The sequence below is a fragment of the Vipera berus genome, assembly GCF_964194415.1.
Source record: "Vipera berus genome assembly, chromosome: 2".
NCBI lineage: Eukaryota > Metazoa > Chordata > Lepidosauria > Squamata > Viperidae > Vipera > Vipera berus.
Genome location: NC_138203.1, coordinates 119,255,629 through 119,275,984, shown reverse-complemented (window position 1 = coordinate 119,275,984; position 20,356 = coordinate 119,255,629). Strand labels below are relative to the sequence as shown.

Here is a 20,356-nt window from a genome sequence, read left to right as displayed (position 1 = left end):
GTATTCTTACACCCCCTTCAGGAAAGTGTCAGCATTGCAACGTTTTTGAAAATTATTAAAACTATTGTGTCTACTATTACTTAAATAGATGCTTATCCTTACAAAGAAATATTTATTCTAAACAGTGAAGGGAAATTTAAACTAAGAAGTTGTTTCTAGCTTTCATAGCTGGGATACAGGCATTCAAACTTTGTTGCATAAGTTTCTCTTTCTGTATGTAGTAATTTCCCACTTTCCTGGGAAAGCAAATGTTTCTGGTTCTTTCACTTCTGGAAAAATTATGCAATAAGAGAGAACTGATTTCAGGTTACACTTCTGTACAAAATGACAGAAGGCTCATTTTAAGTGGTTAGACTAGTCTTCAGTCCAGAAGACTTCAATTCCTACAATCCCTGGCTAATATGTTAGCTAAATTCTAATATAGTACTAGCAGAAAAAACCCAGCTTTAGAAGGCCTAGTTGGATTTTTGGACTATATTTCAGAAATGATGGGGCCCTCTTCATAGAGTAGGTCATAAAGCCTGACAATCTGTTATATGCTGCATTGTAGTGTTGCCAGTGGACATGTTTAATTGTTCTATGTCTGTGTGTATACAGTTATACAGTCTACTTTCCAGATGAAATTGGTGGGAGGGAGACTTGCCTCTTTCCATTATGGTCAAATCTAAAATTTAAAACAGAGGCATGACCACAATACATTATATAAAGGCATATTTTTCATTCTTCCAGACAGAAGATGCCTAGTTCTGCATTCAGAAGCTATTAGGGTTTCATTTATCTTTTCACCCTTCGAGATTATTCTGTAGGAGAAAAATGATGAGGGAAACAATGGGAAAGTTAGAAAAATGTTAGCACGGTGCTGACAAGTGAAAATATTTACTAAAGTACAGTACGGTATTCATACCTCATACGTGTTGAGGATACAGTAATCCAAGTCTTTATTAAATCACTGAGAAAACACACTTCAAAACCAGATGACTAATCAGCTAACAGTTCTTCAACTGAATGCTTGCAATGTCAATATTTTCACACTGAAACAGATGAAATATGAATAAAGCACATTGGAGCATGTGCAGAGTACTTTTAGCACATTCTCAAACCTCAGAGTCAGTTTCCATGCACATCTGAAGTACTGGGGAAAGTAATTCAAGACATGAGAAATCCAGAAACTTTGTTCTAAATCAGCTTGCTAATTTTCATGGGTTTACCCATCTTGACAGCTGACGTAGAGGTAGCTCTTGACTTACAACCACGATTAGGATTAGGATTTCCGTTGTTAAGCAAGGCAGTTGTTAAGTCAGTTACGGACAGTTTTTTGCCATAATTGTTAAGTGAACTGAATTACTGCAGTTATTAAGTGAATCACACGTTTGTTATGCAAATCTGGTGTCCCCCCACTGACTTTTCTTATCAGACGCCATGTGGGAATGTCGCAAATGGTGACCCCAGGATGCTGCACCTGTTCTAAATATATGCCGGTTGCTAAGCTCCTGAAATCTGATCACGACTGGCAGATGTTGCAAATGTCATAAGTGCAAGGACCAATGTTACCCTTGTAACTTCAAACAGTTACTAAACAAATGGTTACAAATTGAGGACTACCTGAATGCTCATTATAATGTACTTCAGGTTTCTACCTAGACTAACCAAATGGGGAGAACGAAGTTATAAAAAGGCAGCCTGGAATCTACTTGGACTCAGGAACAATTTTCTAATGATTGTTTCCCAGAAATCCAGTTAGACATGATCCGTTAGACACGATAGGCCCTAATGTAATTTTTAAAGGATTATAGTATCTAGCTTCATGGAAGGTTGTACTTAGGGTTACCAGTTCTAGCACCTCACTACACTTCAGATGCTTCTGGATCGGATTAGCCAGCTATAAACTGTTGCCCAGGGGACACCCAAATGTGTTAACAGCACACACGGGAGGCTCCTTTGGAATTGTGATAACATGCACACAGCAACACATATGTATACCTGTCCCTTGTATTCTGATCAATGCACAATGGAGGACCTCATGACACCACGACGGAATGCAATGAATGTTACTAGTTTCTGGACAATGTCTGTTTCAATTGTACATAATTTAATCTTGTATTTTATATTTTAAATGTTATGTTGTATAGTATGCCTTATTTTAATTGTGATGCTTCTGACACTAATAAAGGAACAGGATGTAGGATGCAAAATTCCAGGCCATCACTAAATGGTTCTCTGCTGCCACCATTCAGTGGTCATTCAGAGTTTTGCAATCCATTTAAGGTAGCCCTGATTAGTCTGAAAACTGTCTTATGGACCATGCAGAGGATGCGTACCTTGTCTTTCCAGTATGCCAGCAGTAGCTGTGACCCATTCACCCCACCAAAACTGAATCAAGTATTCCCGTGCTAGATGGCCTCCCTTAATTACATGTATGGGAAATCAATATAGAATGTGGAAAGAGCAAGAAAGACCACACAGTTAAAAGGACAGGTTTTCCTTAATACAAACCTTTACAAAAAAAGTAAACACCCAGAGTTAAATGTATGCAAATGTAAACATGTGAAGCACTGAAAGATGGGGTAAGGGGAAAATAATGATACAAGATTTGGGCAACACAATCCTTGACTACTTCATATGGCAGCAAAAAAATGGATAAAATGTTAGCTCTTTCCTGCCATCTAGTGGTAATTCAATTTTTGCAGCCAATATTTGGTAGTCCTGGGAAAGGGGAAGAAAAGTGAACCCACCCCCCCTTCTAGCCTTGCCTCCCCCCCTCCCCCTTTCAATTCATTTTGATGAGGATTTGTTCAGAGAACAGTTTTTTCAGCTGGGCCACTTCAGCTGAAAGTGAGGCCAGCTGACTTTGTAGGGACCGGTTCTCTGCCTGGTACTCAGGCTCTTGAGGGCCCCCGGGGACTTCTGTTTCACAATTACTCTCAAATGCCAGGGTACCTGCGGAACACCCTGTGCTCGGCTGCTCCTTCCGTGTCACCAGCCCCCTCCACGCTCCTGCTGGTGGAGAAGGTGGGCGATGTCCAGATTGTTCTCCAGCTATCTCCTCTGACCCTACCGCTATTTTGAAGCGCAACTTGTGGGGAAGACCTTTGATGCTCTCCCCAGAGTCGTAACGGCCAACACGGCCCAGATCAGCTCCATCAGCTGAAGCATCGGGCACTAGGCAATGCCTCTCATACACAATTCCTTCCTCTGACCTATCACGTTCCTCAAAAAAGACAGGACTTCCCAGGTTGGAGCTTCCTGGGGTGGAAAAGCCAGAGTCTTCAGAGCTGGGAGCTGGCTCTGGATGGAAGGTGCAAGGGTAGCGAGGTAGTTCAGGAGCCACTGGGAAGTGCTGGGGTAGAGTGGCTGACCGATGGAGTTCACTGGCCAGTGTAAGTGCTGGCTGCGGAGCTTCTGCTGGATCCCGGATCAAGCCAAAGCGGAACTTGAGGGCTAAGAGTTCTGCCTTCAGGCGGGCATTTTCCTCCAGCAGGGCCAAAGCTCGTCCTTCCAGGGCTAAATCACTGACCCGCCTTTTCTCTCGAGAGCGTTTGGCTGCTTCGTTGTTCTTCTTCCTCTTGTCCCAGTAGCCATCATCCTTCTTCTCATCTGGGGTGAATTCTCGCTTGCGCCGGGCCATGGTTGAAGGCACCCCTTGCTCTTTCTGCTGTGCCTCCAGGCTGCCAGCTGCCCTGAGCAGGGACTGGCTTAACAAGCTATTGACAGAGAGGAATGACGCAGTCTCCTCTGCAAAACAAGACACGGCAGCCTGGAGCTCACACACCGGCTCAGAAGCTGGAAGTGCTGACAGAGGTTCTGATGGAGGCTGGGTTGGAGGTTCCTCCAAAGGCAGATCCATCTCCCCAAAGTCTGCAAAATGAGAAGAAGGAAAGCAAATCAGAGCATGTTACAGCTGTACCCACTTGGGGAATGCCAGCAAGGTCAAAGAGAAGGACATGCATATGCTGTTTGGTGGCCAAGTGGTTAGAGATCTCTGTAGTTCTGAATCTTGGGTATACGGATGCTCCCACAGCTTCAAGGCCTCAATCATAAGACCACTTAATAGAGGAAACTTAGAAAACCCCAACTAATTGTTGCTCTCTCATGGCTGCTTTGATAATGCTTGATATCGCTACTCGCTACAGAAAGATGCAGTCCCATAACATACATTCCTATTAGCCACACTAAATTAACTGCACACAAAACCACAGCAAAACGTGAGGTTTCTAGAAGATTGCCATATCTCTACATATCTAAAAAGCAGAGAGACAATCTTTAAAATGTTAACATTTATTAGTCATTCCTAAGATGCTTTTAACTGCATATTCATTTATCCTCAGAATAGCCATCTAATAAGATAACTTACTATTTATGACTCATCTACAGATGGGCACCACCACCTCAATTCCTGCTGTGCTGTCACATGGGGAGGTTCGGGGGAATCCTGGGAGGGATGAGAATGTAAATGTATGCCCAGGGTATATATTCCCACCCAAGGCATGAAGGTCACCCCAGCTACACAGCTAAAGCAAACAGACACCTATAGTGAGCAGCAGTGATACAGGAAAAGGCTGGAGGCAAAGGATCACTTTAGTGACTACAGGGAAGGCATCCATTCATGCTGTGTGGGAGAAGTCAATGGTAAACCACTCCTGCACTTTTACCAAGAAAATCACATGGACAGAGAATAGTAAACATTTGATGGCACAGTGCTGGATAATGGACCCTTCAAGTCAGATGGCATTTAATGAGGAACAGCTGAGGATCTTTTGGGGTACTAATGGTATGCAGTGACTAGATTAAAATCTTTGGGTATCTAATTGCTGATCTTGCCATTCAGGAAAAGAAAATCCAAAGCTGCAAAGACAGAATTACAGTAGGAACAGGGAATGTAAGAATGAAAGAAAACTAAAATATGAAATAAAATTACCATATAGTAACATGTTAGGAATCAGTGAATTGAAATGGGCCAGGATTAGACACTTTAATCAGAAGATCACACTGCTTATTACTTAGGACGTGAAAAACAATGAAAGAGTGGAGTTGCTTTTATAGTTAGGAAGAACACAGTAAGAATGGTACTTGGCTACAATACATTCAGTGACTGAATAATACTGATAAGATTTTTGTGAATGACCTTTTAATGTGATAATCATCCAGATTTGTGCTCTTGATACAAATTTGTGATCACTAATACAAAAAAAGAGGAGGAGGATGGGTTTTAAGATCAAGTTAAATTTGAAAATGACAGCCTGCTGGCAAGTTATGCTGCTTGTGATTGGGGACTGGAATGGCAAGGTTGGAAATACTGAGGAAAATGTAGTTGGACCATATGGCTTAAGAAATCAAAATGAAGCAGTAGAACAACCTATCCATTGCTGCTGGTCCAATTAGTTCTTCATAGCTAACACAGACTTCAAGGTCCATTGAAAGACAATGAGTATAATTTTAAAACGAACAAAACAGCCAAGAAATATATAACAGGCTGCATTTGGTAGGGCAGCCATGAAGGCCTTGGAAAAGATATTCAATTACTGTGATGTGTCTATACTGTATCTACAAAGATCAAAATAGTGCAAGCAATGATATTCCTTGTGACCCTCTATAAAAGCAAGAGTTAGACTTTGAAGGAGTAGGATAACTCTTTCAAACCATTTTATTTTGTTATAAATTCAAATAATTTTATCTTCTGCCTGATACACTCTGTAAAATACATTTGTTTGGCCCAAGGCTACCTACAGACAGTGTGGACTTTTTTAGGCTATCCACTGTGGGGATTTTTTTTTAAAAAGAGATTCTCCAATAAGAAACAAAAACAAAACTCATATGGTAGCTGTAATACAACTATTGTGCAACATCACACTAAAGTTGTGATCAGATAGAGCATATTACATAAATAAAATTTAATTCATGAATAAGGAATGGGGTCTTCAGCACGGCACACCTCAGTAGCACTTAAGGCATATATAAAGCACGCTAGAAAAATAAGTGGCAAAACAGGGAGCAATGTCACTAGGAGTCTATGTTTACAATCAGCCCAGGTCCCAACAGCAAATAGAAATGTTTATCTTCAGCCCTGCCTCAAATGAGGGCAATCTTCTCCTGGCTTTTAGAAGAGTAAAATGGTTTATTTCCTTATTCTGCATTCCAGGCTCTGTCATAACGAGGACATGCTACCCCCTCTCCCACCCACGGTTACCCAGTTCATCTGGAACATCCTGGCCAAGAACAAGACAAGACATGCTATTCTATCAAAGGAGTCTGGGCAAAAACTCAATTCAATTAACAAAATCATCAGAAAAGCCACAAATTTGCCCTCCCACTGCCATCCCTAATATTATTTACTGCTCTTACAGGCTGTTTCACTTGGCAGGATTGAAATACTTATCCACAAGGCCTTGAACTGGCAGAGCTACAGAGTATAGCTTATAGCAAGATGTTCACATTACAGCTATCCATGCAAGTGATTTATAGCTTCATTCAATGATTGCTATGGTGATTACATGCTAACGCAGACAAAACTGCAATGGCTAGACAATGCTACAAATCATTAACCAAGGGGGGGGGTGTCTTCTTCGCAGCTGAATTATACTAATATTTACCAGTTCTTTTGCTGAAAAAGTACTATCACAAACAGAAAAGCTATTGCTGCCACTGGCTACCTCTAGCCTGCTTCAGGAAGGTTGCCAGCATATGCATTGCCTTTATTTGCTGTATACAGGGAATGTTTGAAACTCATGGATTCCCCAGCATTGTTCTCATTCTGAGGGGGTCAGTTTAGGGACCAGGTGAGTACTGGGAGAGAGCCATATGTGGAAGAACTGGATCTTCCTATTGCCCAGAGCAGAATGGTCTTAGAAAACAGTGCCTGGGCCTCAGGGCAGAAGTACCTGCATTAACTTAAAGAAGACAGTACAGTATGCTGATCCCATTTCCTCAAGGCAAGCTGATTGGGACTCCAAGCAAATACTTGAAGTACTTTGCACCCACAGCCAAAATACATCTGGTCTGCTTAGAAAGGGAAATGCTACTTAAAACCAGAGCAGCCGAAAACAACTCTGACCTGCCTTAAGAATGGGTTTGGAATGAGATAAAGGTGACATCGTGAGGAAATAGTAATTGATGGGGCACATTTATGTCATGGTTGGGTGCAAGAGGGGAAAGGCCTGATGAATACATGATATGAAGAAGAACTCCATATTCCTCTTGTGGACATTGATTCTTTATGAACTGCTTGCTGACTGACGCTTACCCCATGCCAGTGGAATCTGGGTCATAGGCAGCCTTGAGACCAGTAATTCGACTAGATGGAAATCTGTTAAGAGAGGCATTTTTGAGCCTTAGGAGGGGAAAAAGAAGGGGGGGAGCCTTGATTTTCAGATTACCTGAGTTGCAACTCTTGAAGGAAAAGCAGTGTTTTAAGATACCTATGTCTTATTTTGAAAACATATATTGAAGAGCCAACAATATGTTCAGCTCCAAAAGCATGACCTTTCTATCATTTGGGGAAAAGAAGGAGTATGAAATACTTTTACCAGATTACCCAAAGATTTTCTCCAGCATCTGCTCTAACAACATCTATAACCACAGCGGCAGCACGGATTTTGCACATGCTGTGTACTTAAAGAGTCAAGTTCTGCACTAAGTCCCAGTATTTCAGAATAATTTCAGAGCAAATACAACATACGTCTGTCTCCTCCAATGTAGAGCTTCCATTGAGAACAAATGGAGTGGCTACAGAGTGCTGGCTTGCTATGGAGGTTCAAGTATGTAATGCTGCATCTAGGTAAGTGAAGAGAACTCCACAAAAATATACATTTTTTATCAATCCAGGGGATTTAATATGCACAACACTATAGCATTAAACCATACGCTGTATTAGTTTATGATGACAAAAAATCAGGAGCCTGGTAGCATCTTTTTTGACTTACAGTTCACTTCATCAGATACTTAGAGTGGCTAGACTGGTGTAGAATTTAAAACTGGATGTGAATTAAATTCATCAAAAGATTTCAGGCCATCTCAGAAGGTTTCCACAAGCACAACAAACACTATAATTACAACTATAAACTGATAAATTGCTTGTAATCTATGTGATATGTAATCTGCAGATTTTTGTGCAGATTTGTCTTTCCTCCCCCTCTCCTCCCCAACTTTATATCACCACCTGGACAGTTTGTGGTGTCACAACGTTCTACACACATCACATGAGCATATCAAAATACTATATAAGAATACTATGTAAGCATATCAACATTCATATCATTAAAATAATTTGACATTGTTTAAACCATATCTGTCATCCCAAATTTTCCAAGTAAAGACTATTTAAAAATAAAATGTTATGGTATAAAGAACATGCACTGCATTAATAAAGAGCATACATTATTATATATCAGAATCATCAGTGCATATCTACACTGACCCAGACATCCAAAGCATCAATTTTAAAAAAGAAGTAAATAACCAGGTAGGCTTAAACTTATCCACAGCCAATTTATCTTCCAATTCTGCGAAAAGCTCTTATTCCAAGTGACAGACAGGAGACAACTTTGCTTAGACATTCAAAAGTCCAAAAGAAGCGTGCTCTGCACATGCTCAGAGGCATGCGTTGTCCCTAATAAGATAAGGGGCGCCAAGCCTTGAATGGAAAGAGATCCAGAAAGGCACTTCTGGAGCCTTGGTGGAGCAGTGGGCTAATGCCTCCTTAAGTAACACCAGCTGCCTGCAATTAGTGCAGGTTCACGTCCCACCAGGCTCAAGGTTGACTCAGCCTTCCATCCTTCCGAGGTAGGTAAAATGAGGACCCAGATTGTTGGGGGCAATAAGCTGACTTTGTAATAATGCCACTTTGGGGGGGGCGCAAAAGCCCTCATAAGCAGGCATATACATAGAATGAAGGCTATTGCCAAGGACATTGATTTGTGCTTTAGATTGTAAACCGCCCTGAGTCTTCAGAGAAGGGCGGGATATAAATGGGATTAAAAAAACCAAAAACTTCCAGGTCGAGAGCTGGGGAAGGGGAAGGTGGTGCTTCTCTTTCTTTGTTCCCTCGGCAGATCGGTGGGGAGAAACCCGAAGAGGCGGACAGGTCCTATGGTGAAGTGCGTGCGTGTGTGTGTGTGTGTGTGTGTGGGTGGGGGGTGGAGTGTCCCTTGCGTTGTCCTAGAGCTAGTAAGGGTTACAGGGCAAATGAGGGCGGCGGGTGGACAGAATGAACTGGGGCAAAGAGGAAGGAGATCGCAAACATACGAACAAAGGAGCAGAGCCACGCCGCTCGCCCTTGGGAAAGTAGTCTGCAATTAAGCGCAGGAAGTGATTTGCCGATCCAGTTCTCAACAGAAGCGACCTCTATCTATCCTGCGCTGTCTCCTCGTACGCTGTTCTTTTAACCGGAGTTGCAATTGTTCGGAACTACGGGTCCTCTGAGTAACCGAGAGACGGAGTATAACCCTCCCTCTCCCGTGTCCGAGATTCTCCGGAGCAGGAAGAGCTGCAAATCAAACCGGAGAGCGAGAGACAAGGCTCAACGCATCACTTCGCGGTCCCGTAATGGACGCGCTATTGGAAACTACATCAGCCCCCCCCCACACACCCCGTAAACTTGTAAGCGAATAGAAATCAGGACGCTTTTGACTCAAGTCAACCTGCTTTCGCCCCTGAGAAGAAGCCAACGCCAAGGCGTCTGCGGCCAGGCCCGCTGCTCCCTTCCGACCCGGAGGCGTCGCCTCGCTCGGCTGGAGGATCTCCGCTCCGCAGTCTGGACAACAGGGGCCGCGGCGGCAATAATTCGGATCTTGCGATAGGCGCCTCCCCGGCGCATCAGAGACGCCCTGGCTGAACTGAGTTCAGCCGAGGACGCCGCCTTACCTCAGTTAACTCCGGCAGCTGGCCAGTGGGAAAGCAAGCGGCGAGCAGTCAGGCCAGCGGCACAGCTAATGTTTCACCCCGGGCTCTCTTACCGCCTCCGGCTGCCGCGAAAGAAGCTTTCGTTCCGTCCCGTCGGCCAACTTCAACCTTGGCGGGATCCGCTTCTGTTTTGCTAGAACCCCCGGATGACAACCGGCGCGCGCAGTCCAGAAACACAGCCGAGCAAGGAAGAAGCAGGTGCCTCCTCCAGCTGCTGGGGAATCTGTGAGGGCTATCCTCTTTCAAAGCAGCCAGTTCGGGTTTTCCCCTCCCCTCCCCGTTCACAAAGGGCAGGGGTCTTCAAACTTGGCCCTTTTATGACTTGTGGACTTCAACTCCCAGAATTCCTCAGCCAGCTTTGCTGGCTGAGGAATTCTGGGAGTTGAAGTCCACAAGTCATAAAAGGGCCAAGTTTGAAGACCCCTGACAAAGGGCAAAGGATCTTTATTTAGATGTCATTTGATTTTTAAAATACCACTACGACGTCTCAAAAACCCCCGGGAATCTATAGGAAATATCTGGTGGTCCATTAACGACTGTTACAGCGCCCCCCCCTGGACACCTTCTTCCTCCCCTCCTTGCTTCGCAAGCCTGGGTCTGCCTTTCTCTTGGAATTTTTGCTCCTCTGATGCCCAAAATTTTATATGGCCTTAGGCTTAGACGCTATATTGCTGCAAAGAAGGATTTGTTGTTAGTTGCGAAGTCGTGTCCGACCCATCGCGACCCTATGGACAACGTTCCTCCAGGCCTTCCTGTCCTTCTGGAGTCCATTTAAGCTCACGCCTACTGCTTCAGTGACTCCATCCAGCCACCTCATTCTCTGTCGTCCCCTTCTTCTCTTGCCCTCAATCTTTCCCAGCATTAGGCTCTTCTCCAGTGAGTCCTTCCTTCTCGTTAGGTGGCCAAAGTATTTGAGTTTTAGCTTCAGCTTCAGTATTTTAAAAATAAAAGTTTGTCAAAAATAAAATAAAGGATGATGCGGTCTGGAGTGACTGATTAGGTGCCATTGAGTCATTTTCAGCTTCCAGTGACTGACTACATAGATACATTTTTCTCCAACCTGTTCTTTAAGCGTCCTAATGGTGCACAGGAAATAGCCTCAAACAGGAACAGGAAGCAGCTCCAAACAAAAGGCTCCAGAGGGTATAAAAACCTCTGAGGGGTTTTGAGTCACATGAATAATGGATATAGGCTAGGCGTAAACAGATGCAAAAACGTAAAGAGCTTGAAGAAGAGATTAAATTGAAGGAGAAAGCTTTTATTTTGAACCCATCAGATAATAGATTAAGGGTTTCCATAAATATGTTGAAAGAGCAATTTAATATGTTAATGGCTGATCAGGTTGCAACTAATTTGCGTTATGCGAAACATAATACGTTTTGTAATGCAAACAAGCCTGGTAGGTGGTTGGCTTATCAATTAAGGAAGAAACAGAAATCTTGTATTATAGAGAAAATAGAATATAAAGGTAAAGAGGTATATCAACAAAAGTTGATTAAAGAGTTTTTTAGATTTTTATACAAAATTATATGCTAGTGAAAATATACAAGCTTTAGATATAGATAGGTACCTACAGGCAGCACATTTCCCTAGACTTTCAAATGAACAACGAAAGGAGATGAATTGTTTAATTACTTCTGAGGAAATTATTTTAGCAATTAAGCAGTTAAAAGTGGGTAAGGCTCCTGGTACAGATGGATTATCAGCAATTTATTATAAAATATTATCTACAGAGATGATAGAACCATTAAAGGAACTTTTTAATAATATCCAGATTGGAGGAGAAGTGCCTCCGTCTTGGAGAATGGCTTTTATATCGCTGATTCCAAAGGAGGACCAAGACCTTACCCAGCCTAAGAATTATAGACCTATATCGCTTTTGAATACAGATTATAAGATTTTCTCAAAAATATTGGCAAGTAGATTAATGCAATTTTTGAAGCAAATGATTCATAGTGATCAGTCTGGATTTATAACTGGAAGATATATGAAATATAATGTAAGACAAATTGTTAATTTAATTGAGTATTTGGATAAGAACAACCAAGTTCCTGCAGCATTAATATTTTTGGATGCTGAAAAAGCTTTTGACCAGTTGAATTGGCAATTTTTATTGAAAGTTGTTGATAAAATGAATTTTGAGGACAAATTTTTATATTCTCTTAGGGCTATATATCAACAACAATCGGCACAAATTATAATTAATGGGGGATTAACAGAGACATTTAAAATTGAAAAAGGCACAAGATAGGGATGTCCACTATCACCATTGTTGTTTGTTTTAACATTGGAGATTTTACTGATCAAAATTCGCGAATCAACTATAATAAAGGGAATAAAAATAAAACAGAATGATTATAGGTTAAGAGCCTTTGTGGATGACTTGGTTGTGACATTATCTCAACCGACTCAATCGGTTATAGACTTGATGGAAATTATAACTCAATATGGGGAAGTTTCTGGTTTTAAGGTAAATAATAATAAGACTAAAATGTTATCTAAAAACATGACTATGAAGGAAAAGGAAATGTTAGTTAAATTGACAGGTTTTGAAATAGTGAAAAAGGTTAAATATCTGGGAGTATATATTACAGCCTCTAATGTAAAATTATATAAGAATAATTATGAGACATTATGGTTAAAAGTACAAAAGGACTTAAATAATTGGGGAAAATTACAATTACCGGTATCTTTGTTGGGGAAAATTGCACCTGTTAAAATGAATGTTCTACCAAAGTTTCTCTTCTTGTTTCAAATGGTACCTATTTTAAAAAAAGATGCTAATTTGGACGATTGGCAGAAGGGTATTAATAAATTTATTTGGGTGGGGAAAAAACCAAGAGTTAAACTTAAGATTTTACAAGACGCAAGGGAAAGAGGAGGAGTTAAGGCGCCTAATTTGAAATTATATTATGATGCAGTGGTTTTAACACTGGTTAGTGATTGGCTTAATTTAACAAATAAAAGTATACTTCATTTTGAGGGTTGGGACTTATTATATGGGTGGCATGCATATTTGATTTATGATAAAAAAGTTGACAAGGTTTTAAAATCTCATATTTTAAGAAGTGCTTTATTGCGTGTCTGGAAAAAGTATTATTATAAGTTAAATTATAAAATACCAATTTGGGGGATTCCTGGACACGCGATAGAGGGTGTATCTATGGGTGTGAATTTGGATATGATTTCTTATAAGAAATTACTTAGATTGGTAGGGAATGATTGGCAATTAAAGTCGTTAGCTGAGTTAAAACAAGAAAATATTGTACAGTCCTGGTTCCAGTATACTCAATTGCAAGCTAGGTGGAAGTTAGATCAAAAGGTTGGTATTACATTAATGGATGAAAATTTGGTAAAACAGATTAAAGATCAAAATCGAGTGCATATAAAGAGGATTTATAATGCTTTAATAGAATTGGAGTCGGAAACGGAATTAGTTAAAGATTGTATGGTAAAGTGGGCCCAAAATATTCAAGAACCGATCCCATTGGATATATGGGAGGTAATTTGGGTTAGAAATGTAAAATTTACCCAGGCCCAAAATTTAAGAGAAAATTTTTATAAAATGTTTTATAGATGGCATCTGGATCCTAAAAAGTTGTCTTGTATGTATCCTAATTTACAGCCCAAGTGTTGGAGATGTGGCAGTTTGGATGCTACTTATTTTCATGTTTGGTGGACTTGTAGAAATATAAAAGCTTTTTGGATTAAAATTTGGTGGAACATTCAAAAGATTTTTAAGAGAAATATAGTTTACTCCACAATTATTTTTATTGGGTGTTATCACAGATTGTGATACTAAAGAAACTAATTTGATGTTGAATTTGATAACAGCTGCAAGGTTATTGGTAGGGCAATATTGAAAGAAGGATTGCTTTCCCAGTATAGAAGAATGGACGCTTAAAGTGTCAAATTTAGCAGAAATGGCCAAGATTTCTGCTTATTTGAAGGATCATTCACAAGAAAGATACATTTCGGTCTGGAGAAGATGGATAGATTATATTCAGAATAAATATGGGACTAAAAAGTTCCATTTAGCTTATGAGTAATTATTATTAATAGTTTATTATAGGGGAATTTTTATTTGTTTTAATTATATGGTATTATTATTATTTTTAGTATTAGTATTGTTTAATAACTTGGATATTGTATTGTTTAATAACTAGGATATTAATTTATGTTTTTATTATTATTATGTTTACTTTTAATTTGCTTGTATTTATGTTAAAAGGGAGTTAAAGCGCATTATGAACTTGGTTATTTATATAGTTGGTTAATGTTAGTTAGATTATGTTTATTATATTTGTAACCCTGTATTCAGCTCTGGGAAGTGGGGGAGGGGGGTTTAGGGTGGGTTGGTTTTGGCGATTATATTGTAATTTTTATAAAACTTTTCAATAAAAAAAATAAATGTCTGCAATCTGGAAATGCATATTTGGTCTGGTGATAAGGGATAGCATCATCAAAAGGTTAGGATGTGATGTGGTGTAGTGTAGTGTAGTGTAGTGAGGAAGCCAGTTTTCCAATTGTGTTTTTTATTAAATCAATATCTTAAAATATTTTACATAGCAGCCTTAGGGTGAATGTGCAACTTCACCTCTGGCAGCCATTTTCAGAAAGCACCATAACAGGCTCTCTCCAAATTGCAAGGTTGGCCAGTGACTCAGAAAACTTTCTTATCCTTGTTTTAGTCTACATATCCTGTCGGTTTGGGCAATGGTGGTAATTCATTTGCACCGGCCGGGAGTCAGGGGAGCTTTTATTATGAATTCATTCTACTCAGATGAGATTTAGTATTATGTAGTCACACTCACTTGCTCTTAACATTCAGTCGAGGCAATGCCATCTTCTGCTTGCAACCCTCACTTTTTTTGGTTTCTTTTTTCAGTGTACTACATCTGTTAAAGGAAGCGCTGATAGGAAGGTTGGGTTTGTGTTTATTCCTATTTTTATTGATTGTTCTGAGCCACCTAGGATCATTGTTTGAGATAGGCAACCATATAAAATAAGTAATTAAAACGAAGTAGCTAGTTTTACAATGTCTTTTGATTTGTAGTGCTGGAAATTGTTCAAAAGCAGCATCTGAAAGTGAAATACGTGAGAACCTCAAAAATATTTTCTATTATGCAGTATTACAGCATGAGTCCAACTTGTGAGTCCATATCACCCAAAGGAGAACACAAAGAATGGAGTTGGAGATATAAAGTTTACAGTAAATGCCTTATATCCTCAGTATCTATTTGCACGCCCGAACTTATGTTTGTTTTGGCAGTGCTATTCCAGTGAAATCAAGATTTTGATTCTAGCTTAGTCTTGTCCTAGTTACATAAGCACTCCTGATCTGGTATGTGATATACTTTTTTGCCAGGTAGAACGTACTTCAAACAGACGGGCAAACTGCCATAACTGTGTGCAAGTGCACTCAATGTAATCCACCTCTTTCCCAGCATCTTTCTGCACACTCCATGGATTACACAAGCCCTCATTACTGTTATGTAAGGGACTGGCATCAAACCAGTATACCTTGTAGCACAGGGGTGTCAAACTCAATTTCATTGAGGGCCGCATCAGCATTGCGGTTGCCCTCAGGGGGCCGGGTGGGTATGGCCAGGGTGGGTGTGGCCTACTGGGTGGGCGTGGCTAGAGTGCGTATGGCCTACTGGGTGGGCGTGGCCAGCTCTACATCGTTCGCATCAAGGGTGCCTATGGGGACCTGGGCGGGAGTGGGACAGATCTGAGGGTCTCTGGCAGAAGGAGGGTCTCTGGGCCAGGGCCAAGGCAGTGGGGGCCGTTCCCTCACTGTTTCCAGGATGGCTTCACGGGCCACAGGAAACCACTTTGCGGGCTGGATCCGGCCCCTGGGCCTTGTGTTTGACATGTCTGTTGTAGCATATCCCAGATCATTTATAATCATAATCATAACAGTAAAGTTGGAAGGGACCTTGGAGGTCATCTAGTCCAACCCGCTGCTCAGGGAGGAAACCCTATACCATTTGAGACAAATGGCTGTCCAGCGTCTTCTTAAAAACTTCCAGTGTTGGAGCATTCACAGCTTCTGGAGGCAGGCTGTTCTACTGGTTAATTGTTCTAACTGTCAGGAAGTTTCTCCTTAGTTCTAGGTTGCTTCTCTCCTTGATTAGTTTCCATCCATTGCTTCTTGTCCTGCCTTCAGGCGCTTTGAAGAATAGCTTGACTCCCTCTTCTTTGTGGCAGCCCGAGATATTGGATCATGGCTATCATGTCACCCCTAGTCCTCCTCTTCATTAAACTAGATATACCAAATTCCAGCAGCCGTTCCTTATATGTTTTAGCCTCCAGACCTCTAATCATCTTTGTTGCTCTTCTCTGTATTCTTTCCAGAGTCTCAACATCTTTTTTACATCATGGTGACCAAAACTGGATGCAGTACTCCAGGTGTGGCCTTACCAAGGCATTGTAAAGTGGTATTAATACTTCACGTGATCTTGATTCTATCCCTCTGTTAATGCAGCCTAGCACTGTGTTGGCTTTTTTGGCAGCTGCAGCGCACTGCTGGCTTGGTGTCATCTGCAAATTTGATGAGTTCCCCACCTATCCCCTCGTCCAAATCGTTGATGAAGATGTTGAAGAGCACTGGGCCCAGAATAGAGCCCTGGGGCACCCCACTACACACTTCCCTCCATGTAGATGCAATTCCATTGAGGACTACACGCTGAGTACGGCCGGTCAGCCAGCTACGAATCCATCTGGTGGTGATGCTGTCTAACCCACATTTTTCTATTTCATCATGTAGTAGATTGTGATCTACTTTATCAAATGCCTTACTGAAGTCCAAGTAAATTATATCCACAGCATTCCTCTGATGCACTAATTTTGTCACTTGGTCAAATAATGCAATAAGATTTTGTCTGGCATGATCTGTTTTTGACAAACCCACATTGGCTTTTAGTAATCTTAGTTTGCCTCTAGGTGCTCGCTGAGTCGTTTGATTATCTTTTCCAGAATCTTCCCAGGTATTGAGGTCAGGCTGATAGGTCTGTAATTTCCTGAATCCATTTTTTTTCCTTTTTTGAAGATGAGAACTACATCAGCTCTTTTCCAGTCCTCTGGTAGTTCCCCAGTGCTCCAGGATCTTTAAAAAATATAGTTCAGTGGTTCTGAGATCACATCTGCCAGTTCCTTGAGAATCTCGGGGTGTAATCCATCTGGTCCTGGTGATTTGAACTCGTCTAGGCGGACAGGTGCTCACTTACCATTTTCTTGCCTATCTTAACTTGTGTTTCTATTCTGTTTTTTATGGCCGAAAAACATCAGCAAACAAAACACAGATGGTGATGTAGGGAGAAAACAGAAACAACTTATTATTGTCCAGGAAGAACATAAGCAAAGGTGCCGTGCCATTAGGCTGGATACATACAGTATGCTTAATAACTCTTGGTTCCTCTCACTCTCTTATCTGACTTGTGAATGGGTAGCCAAAATTCATTCTAAAAAGTTTTGATGAATTTCCAGATGTGATGACTCTATCCAAAGAAATAATTATGAATATGAAACAAAGAACAATGTAATTCTGAAGAGGTCCTTCAGAATTAGGGAGAAGCCTGCTTTTGAATTAAAGCATGGAGCCAAGCACAATGCTGTGGATAGCTGGTTGGGACAAGGGCAGCCTGAAAAGTAAGGAAAGGTATCCTAATCATTATGAGCAGATCCATCTGATTTCTTTTTTTGTTGTTGTTTGTGTGGTTGCTCCACACTCCATTGAAATGCACTAAAAGCACCCTCCAAAACAGTGAGAAAGCTAGAGTGTTTTTTTCTGCTCAGAATGTTTTATGCCGCTCTAGGAAAAAGTAAAAAGGCAGAAGGATGAAGGATAAAAAATGATACGATTTTTAAAATATAAAAACGAAAGGACAAGCAAGGAGGGTGAACTCGTGTGTGTATAGCGGGCTGGGAGGTCACAGCAGTGCATTCATTTTATAACATGCATCAGCATAGAACTTAATGTTCCCAGGTGGTTATTTATAGTGTTTGTTACTTCTTCCTGCCTGTCCTCGCTCTCTGCACTGGGATTAGCTGCTCATAGCCAAGTCAACTAGAGAGGGGGATTGCTGGGTTATCCAGTAGACCTGGAAAGGGGATAGAAGTTAGTGCTGTGCAAAATACTGGAGATGCATATACTGTTTTATAGACCAACGCTCTACGTGTAATACTTAACAGAATAATTATGCTTTCCCCAGTAATGCAGATTCATATAAAAACACATTTAAAAAATTTAAAATCCACCTAGGAAATATTTATGGATACAGGAAGAAATGGGGCTACCCAGAGGAAAGCAAGCCAAACTAGAACTTTAGTGAGTGGGGAATGGCCTAGTAGTGATTCTAATAGTTGAGTTTCTTTTGTATAACTGTAGCTTTCCCCTTTGCTCATGCACTGTAAAAAGAAAAGAGCTTCATTTTAAGAAATGCAATGGAGCAAAATAGGCACATTATTTATTTGTCCTTCCTTTCTTCTGGCATCACACAATTTCTATTTGCAAAATCATATAATCGTAATGTCAGTGCTGATTAGCCATGTCCTCTCTAGAAGGCCCTCATTAGGCATTTTTGCCATAGAAATTAATTAAAAATGACCCTGATATTTATATGGAACTTGAATTCTGAATTCTAATGTTAGCTTATTTATTTATGCTTTATTAATGGGGAAGTGGGAAAGCTGCTGAGGAAGGGGCAAAGTTCTCCCAATCCTAGATAAAATGAAATTTGAATACCACAGGAACCAAGCCCCAAATGCAATACTTTCTTTAGTATTACAGAAGAAATAACATGGATGAACTGTATTTAAGGAACCATAAAATAATGTAGATCGAAAGGCCCACTTAGAGAATTCATTTTAGAATCTACAAAGTGTGGCTGCAACGTGTGGCTGTATGACATATCTGAGATTTTTCAATATTTTATTTATTTATTATTAAATTTGACAATTACCTTTATTTGCTGCCCATCTCTTCATGGGGCTACTCTGGGTAGCTTACACAAGTAATATAAAATTATAAAAAATGTAAATAGAACTACTTTAAAACAATGAAACAATAAAAATAAATAATGAAAGTACAGCAATATGAATTAAAAGATGAGCGGAGAGAGAGCAGGATGAGCAAGGCGGGGAGGTGGGGTCTGCTATTAGTCTACATAGCCACCTCCTGTGTGGTACTCCCTTATTGGGTCCCCAGGCCAATGGGCAGAGCCGGGCTCTTATGGAGAAACAGGAAGATGGAGGCAGGCCTTACCCCAGGAGGCAGGGTGTCCAGAAGGCCTGTGCTAAGGCAGAGAAGATGTTCTTCTCCTTGATTCTGCCTGCCAGGGATACACAGCAAGCCTCCTTTGCTGGCACAAGCGGGATGGGCCTGTCCTAGTAGGATGAGACGGTTCATCAAGTAATCTGGACTCATGCCATGGTGGGCTTTAAAGGTCATAACCAACACCTTGAACTGACCTGGAAGCAAACTGGCAGCCAGTGCAGCTCATAGTGTAACAGTGGAACATAGGACACTTTAGGGGCCCCAAAGACTGCTCACACTGCCACACTCTGCATTAGCTGAAGCTTCTGAATGCACTTCAGGGCTAGCCCCATGTAGAGCACATTGCAGTAGTCCAGACGAAAGATGACTAGTGCTTGAGTGACTGAGTACAGGGAGTCCTGATCCAGGAAAGGCTGCAGCTGGTGCACAAACCGAAGTTGGACAAAAGGCTCTCCTAGCTATGCCCACCATATGTTCTTCGAACAGAAGTATGCAACCTTTCATGACCATTTTTTCAACAGGCAATTTGCTAGTTAAGAGGTTTGGTCTTCTGTATTTTAGTGTGTACATGCTAATTTATATGATTGTAGCAACTATCAAGAGTATTTGTCAAAACATATTGTGAAATCATATGAAACTAATTGGTTTAATTGGTTATTTTCATTACATACATCTTTTATAAAGCTAAATTGGAAATAAATCTACGTTTTTATCAAGGACCATATAATGCCATTAAGTCATACTTGTGAATTGATTAGGAGAGGGTTCCCCAACCACAGGGCTGTGGACCAGTACTGGGCCGCAGCATGCCAGCAAACCAGTCCACACAAACAAAGAAAGCCCCATCCACAGGATGCGGGCAGCACACCAAACCATGTCCCCTCAGGTCCGTGGAAAAAACTCTCTCTACGTAACCAGTCTCTGGTGCCCAAAAGCTGGGGACCTCTGGATTAGGAGTCTGTTGCTAACTGTGAATTGCAGTAGTCTAAGTGTGGTCCATAATATATACAGAACCAAAACTCTGTGGTTGAAATTTGTTCATATATTAAAGATGTGTTAGAGAAAAAATAATTTTTAAAAAATAACCTGGTATTAACAGGTATCAATTAGCACATTTGTTTAGTTGATTTAAATATACGTGTTCATATTTCTGGCTTTCTCTAAAGCCAGAGGGAGAAACAA

General features: G+C 40.9%; 1 protein-coding gene across 3 annotated transcripts; it reads right to left on the bottom strand.

Moving 5' to 3' along the window:
* Positions 1-2,767: 2,767 nt before the first annotated feature.
* LOC308662293 (uncharacterized protein) lies at positions 2,768-10,200 on the bottom strand (the record flags this gene model as incomplete). 3 transcript variants are annotated; one of them, XM_081317924.1, is made up of 2 exons in its annotated part: positions 9,856-10,200; positions 2,768-3,855 (listed from the first exon to the last, which is right to left on the bottom strand). In XM_081317924.1, the coding sequence occupies exon 2, from the start codon at positions 3,842-3,844 to the stop codon at positions 2,768-2,770; it is 1,077 nt and encodes a 358-aa protein (XP_081174050.1). In that variant the 5' UTR covers positions 3,845-3,855; positions 9,856-10,200. The 3 variants fall into 3 exon arrangements, with proteins under 3 accessions (XP_081174050.1, XP_081174049.1, XP_081174051.1); XM_081317923.1 differs by lacking the exon at positions 9,856-10,200 and adding an exon at positions 7,238-7,297; XM_081317925.1 differs by lacking the exon at positions 9,856-10,200 and adding an exon at positions 4,352-5,380.
* Positions 10,201-20,356: the final 10,156 nt, after the last annotated feature.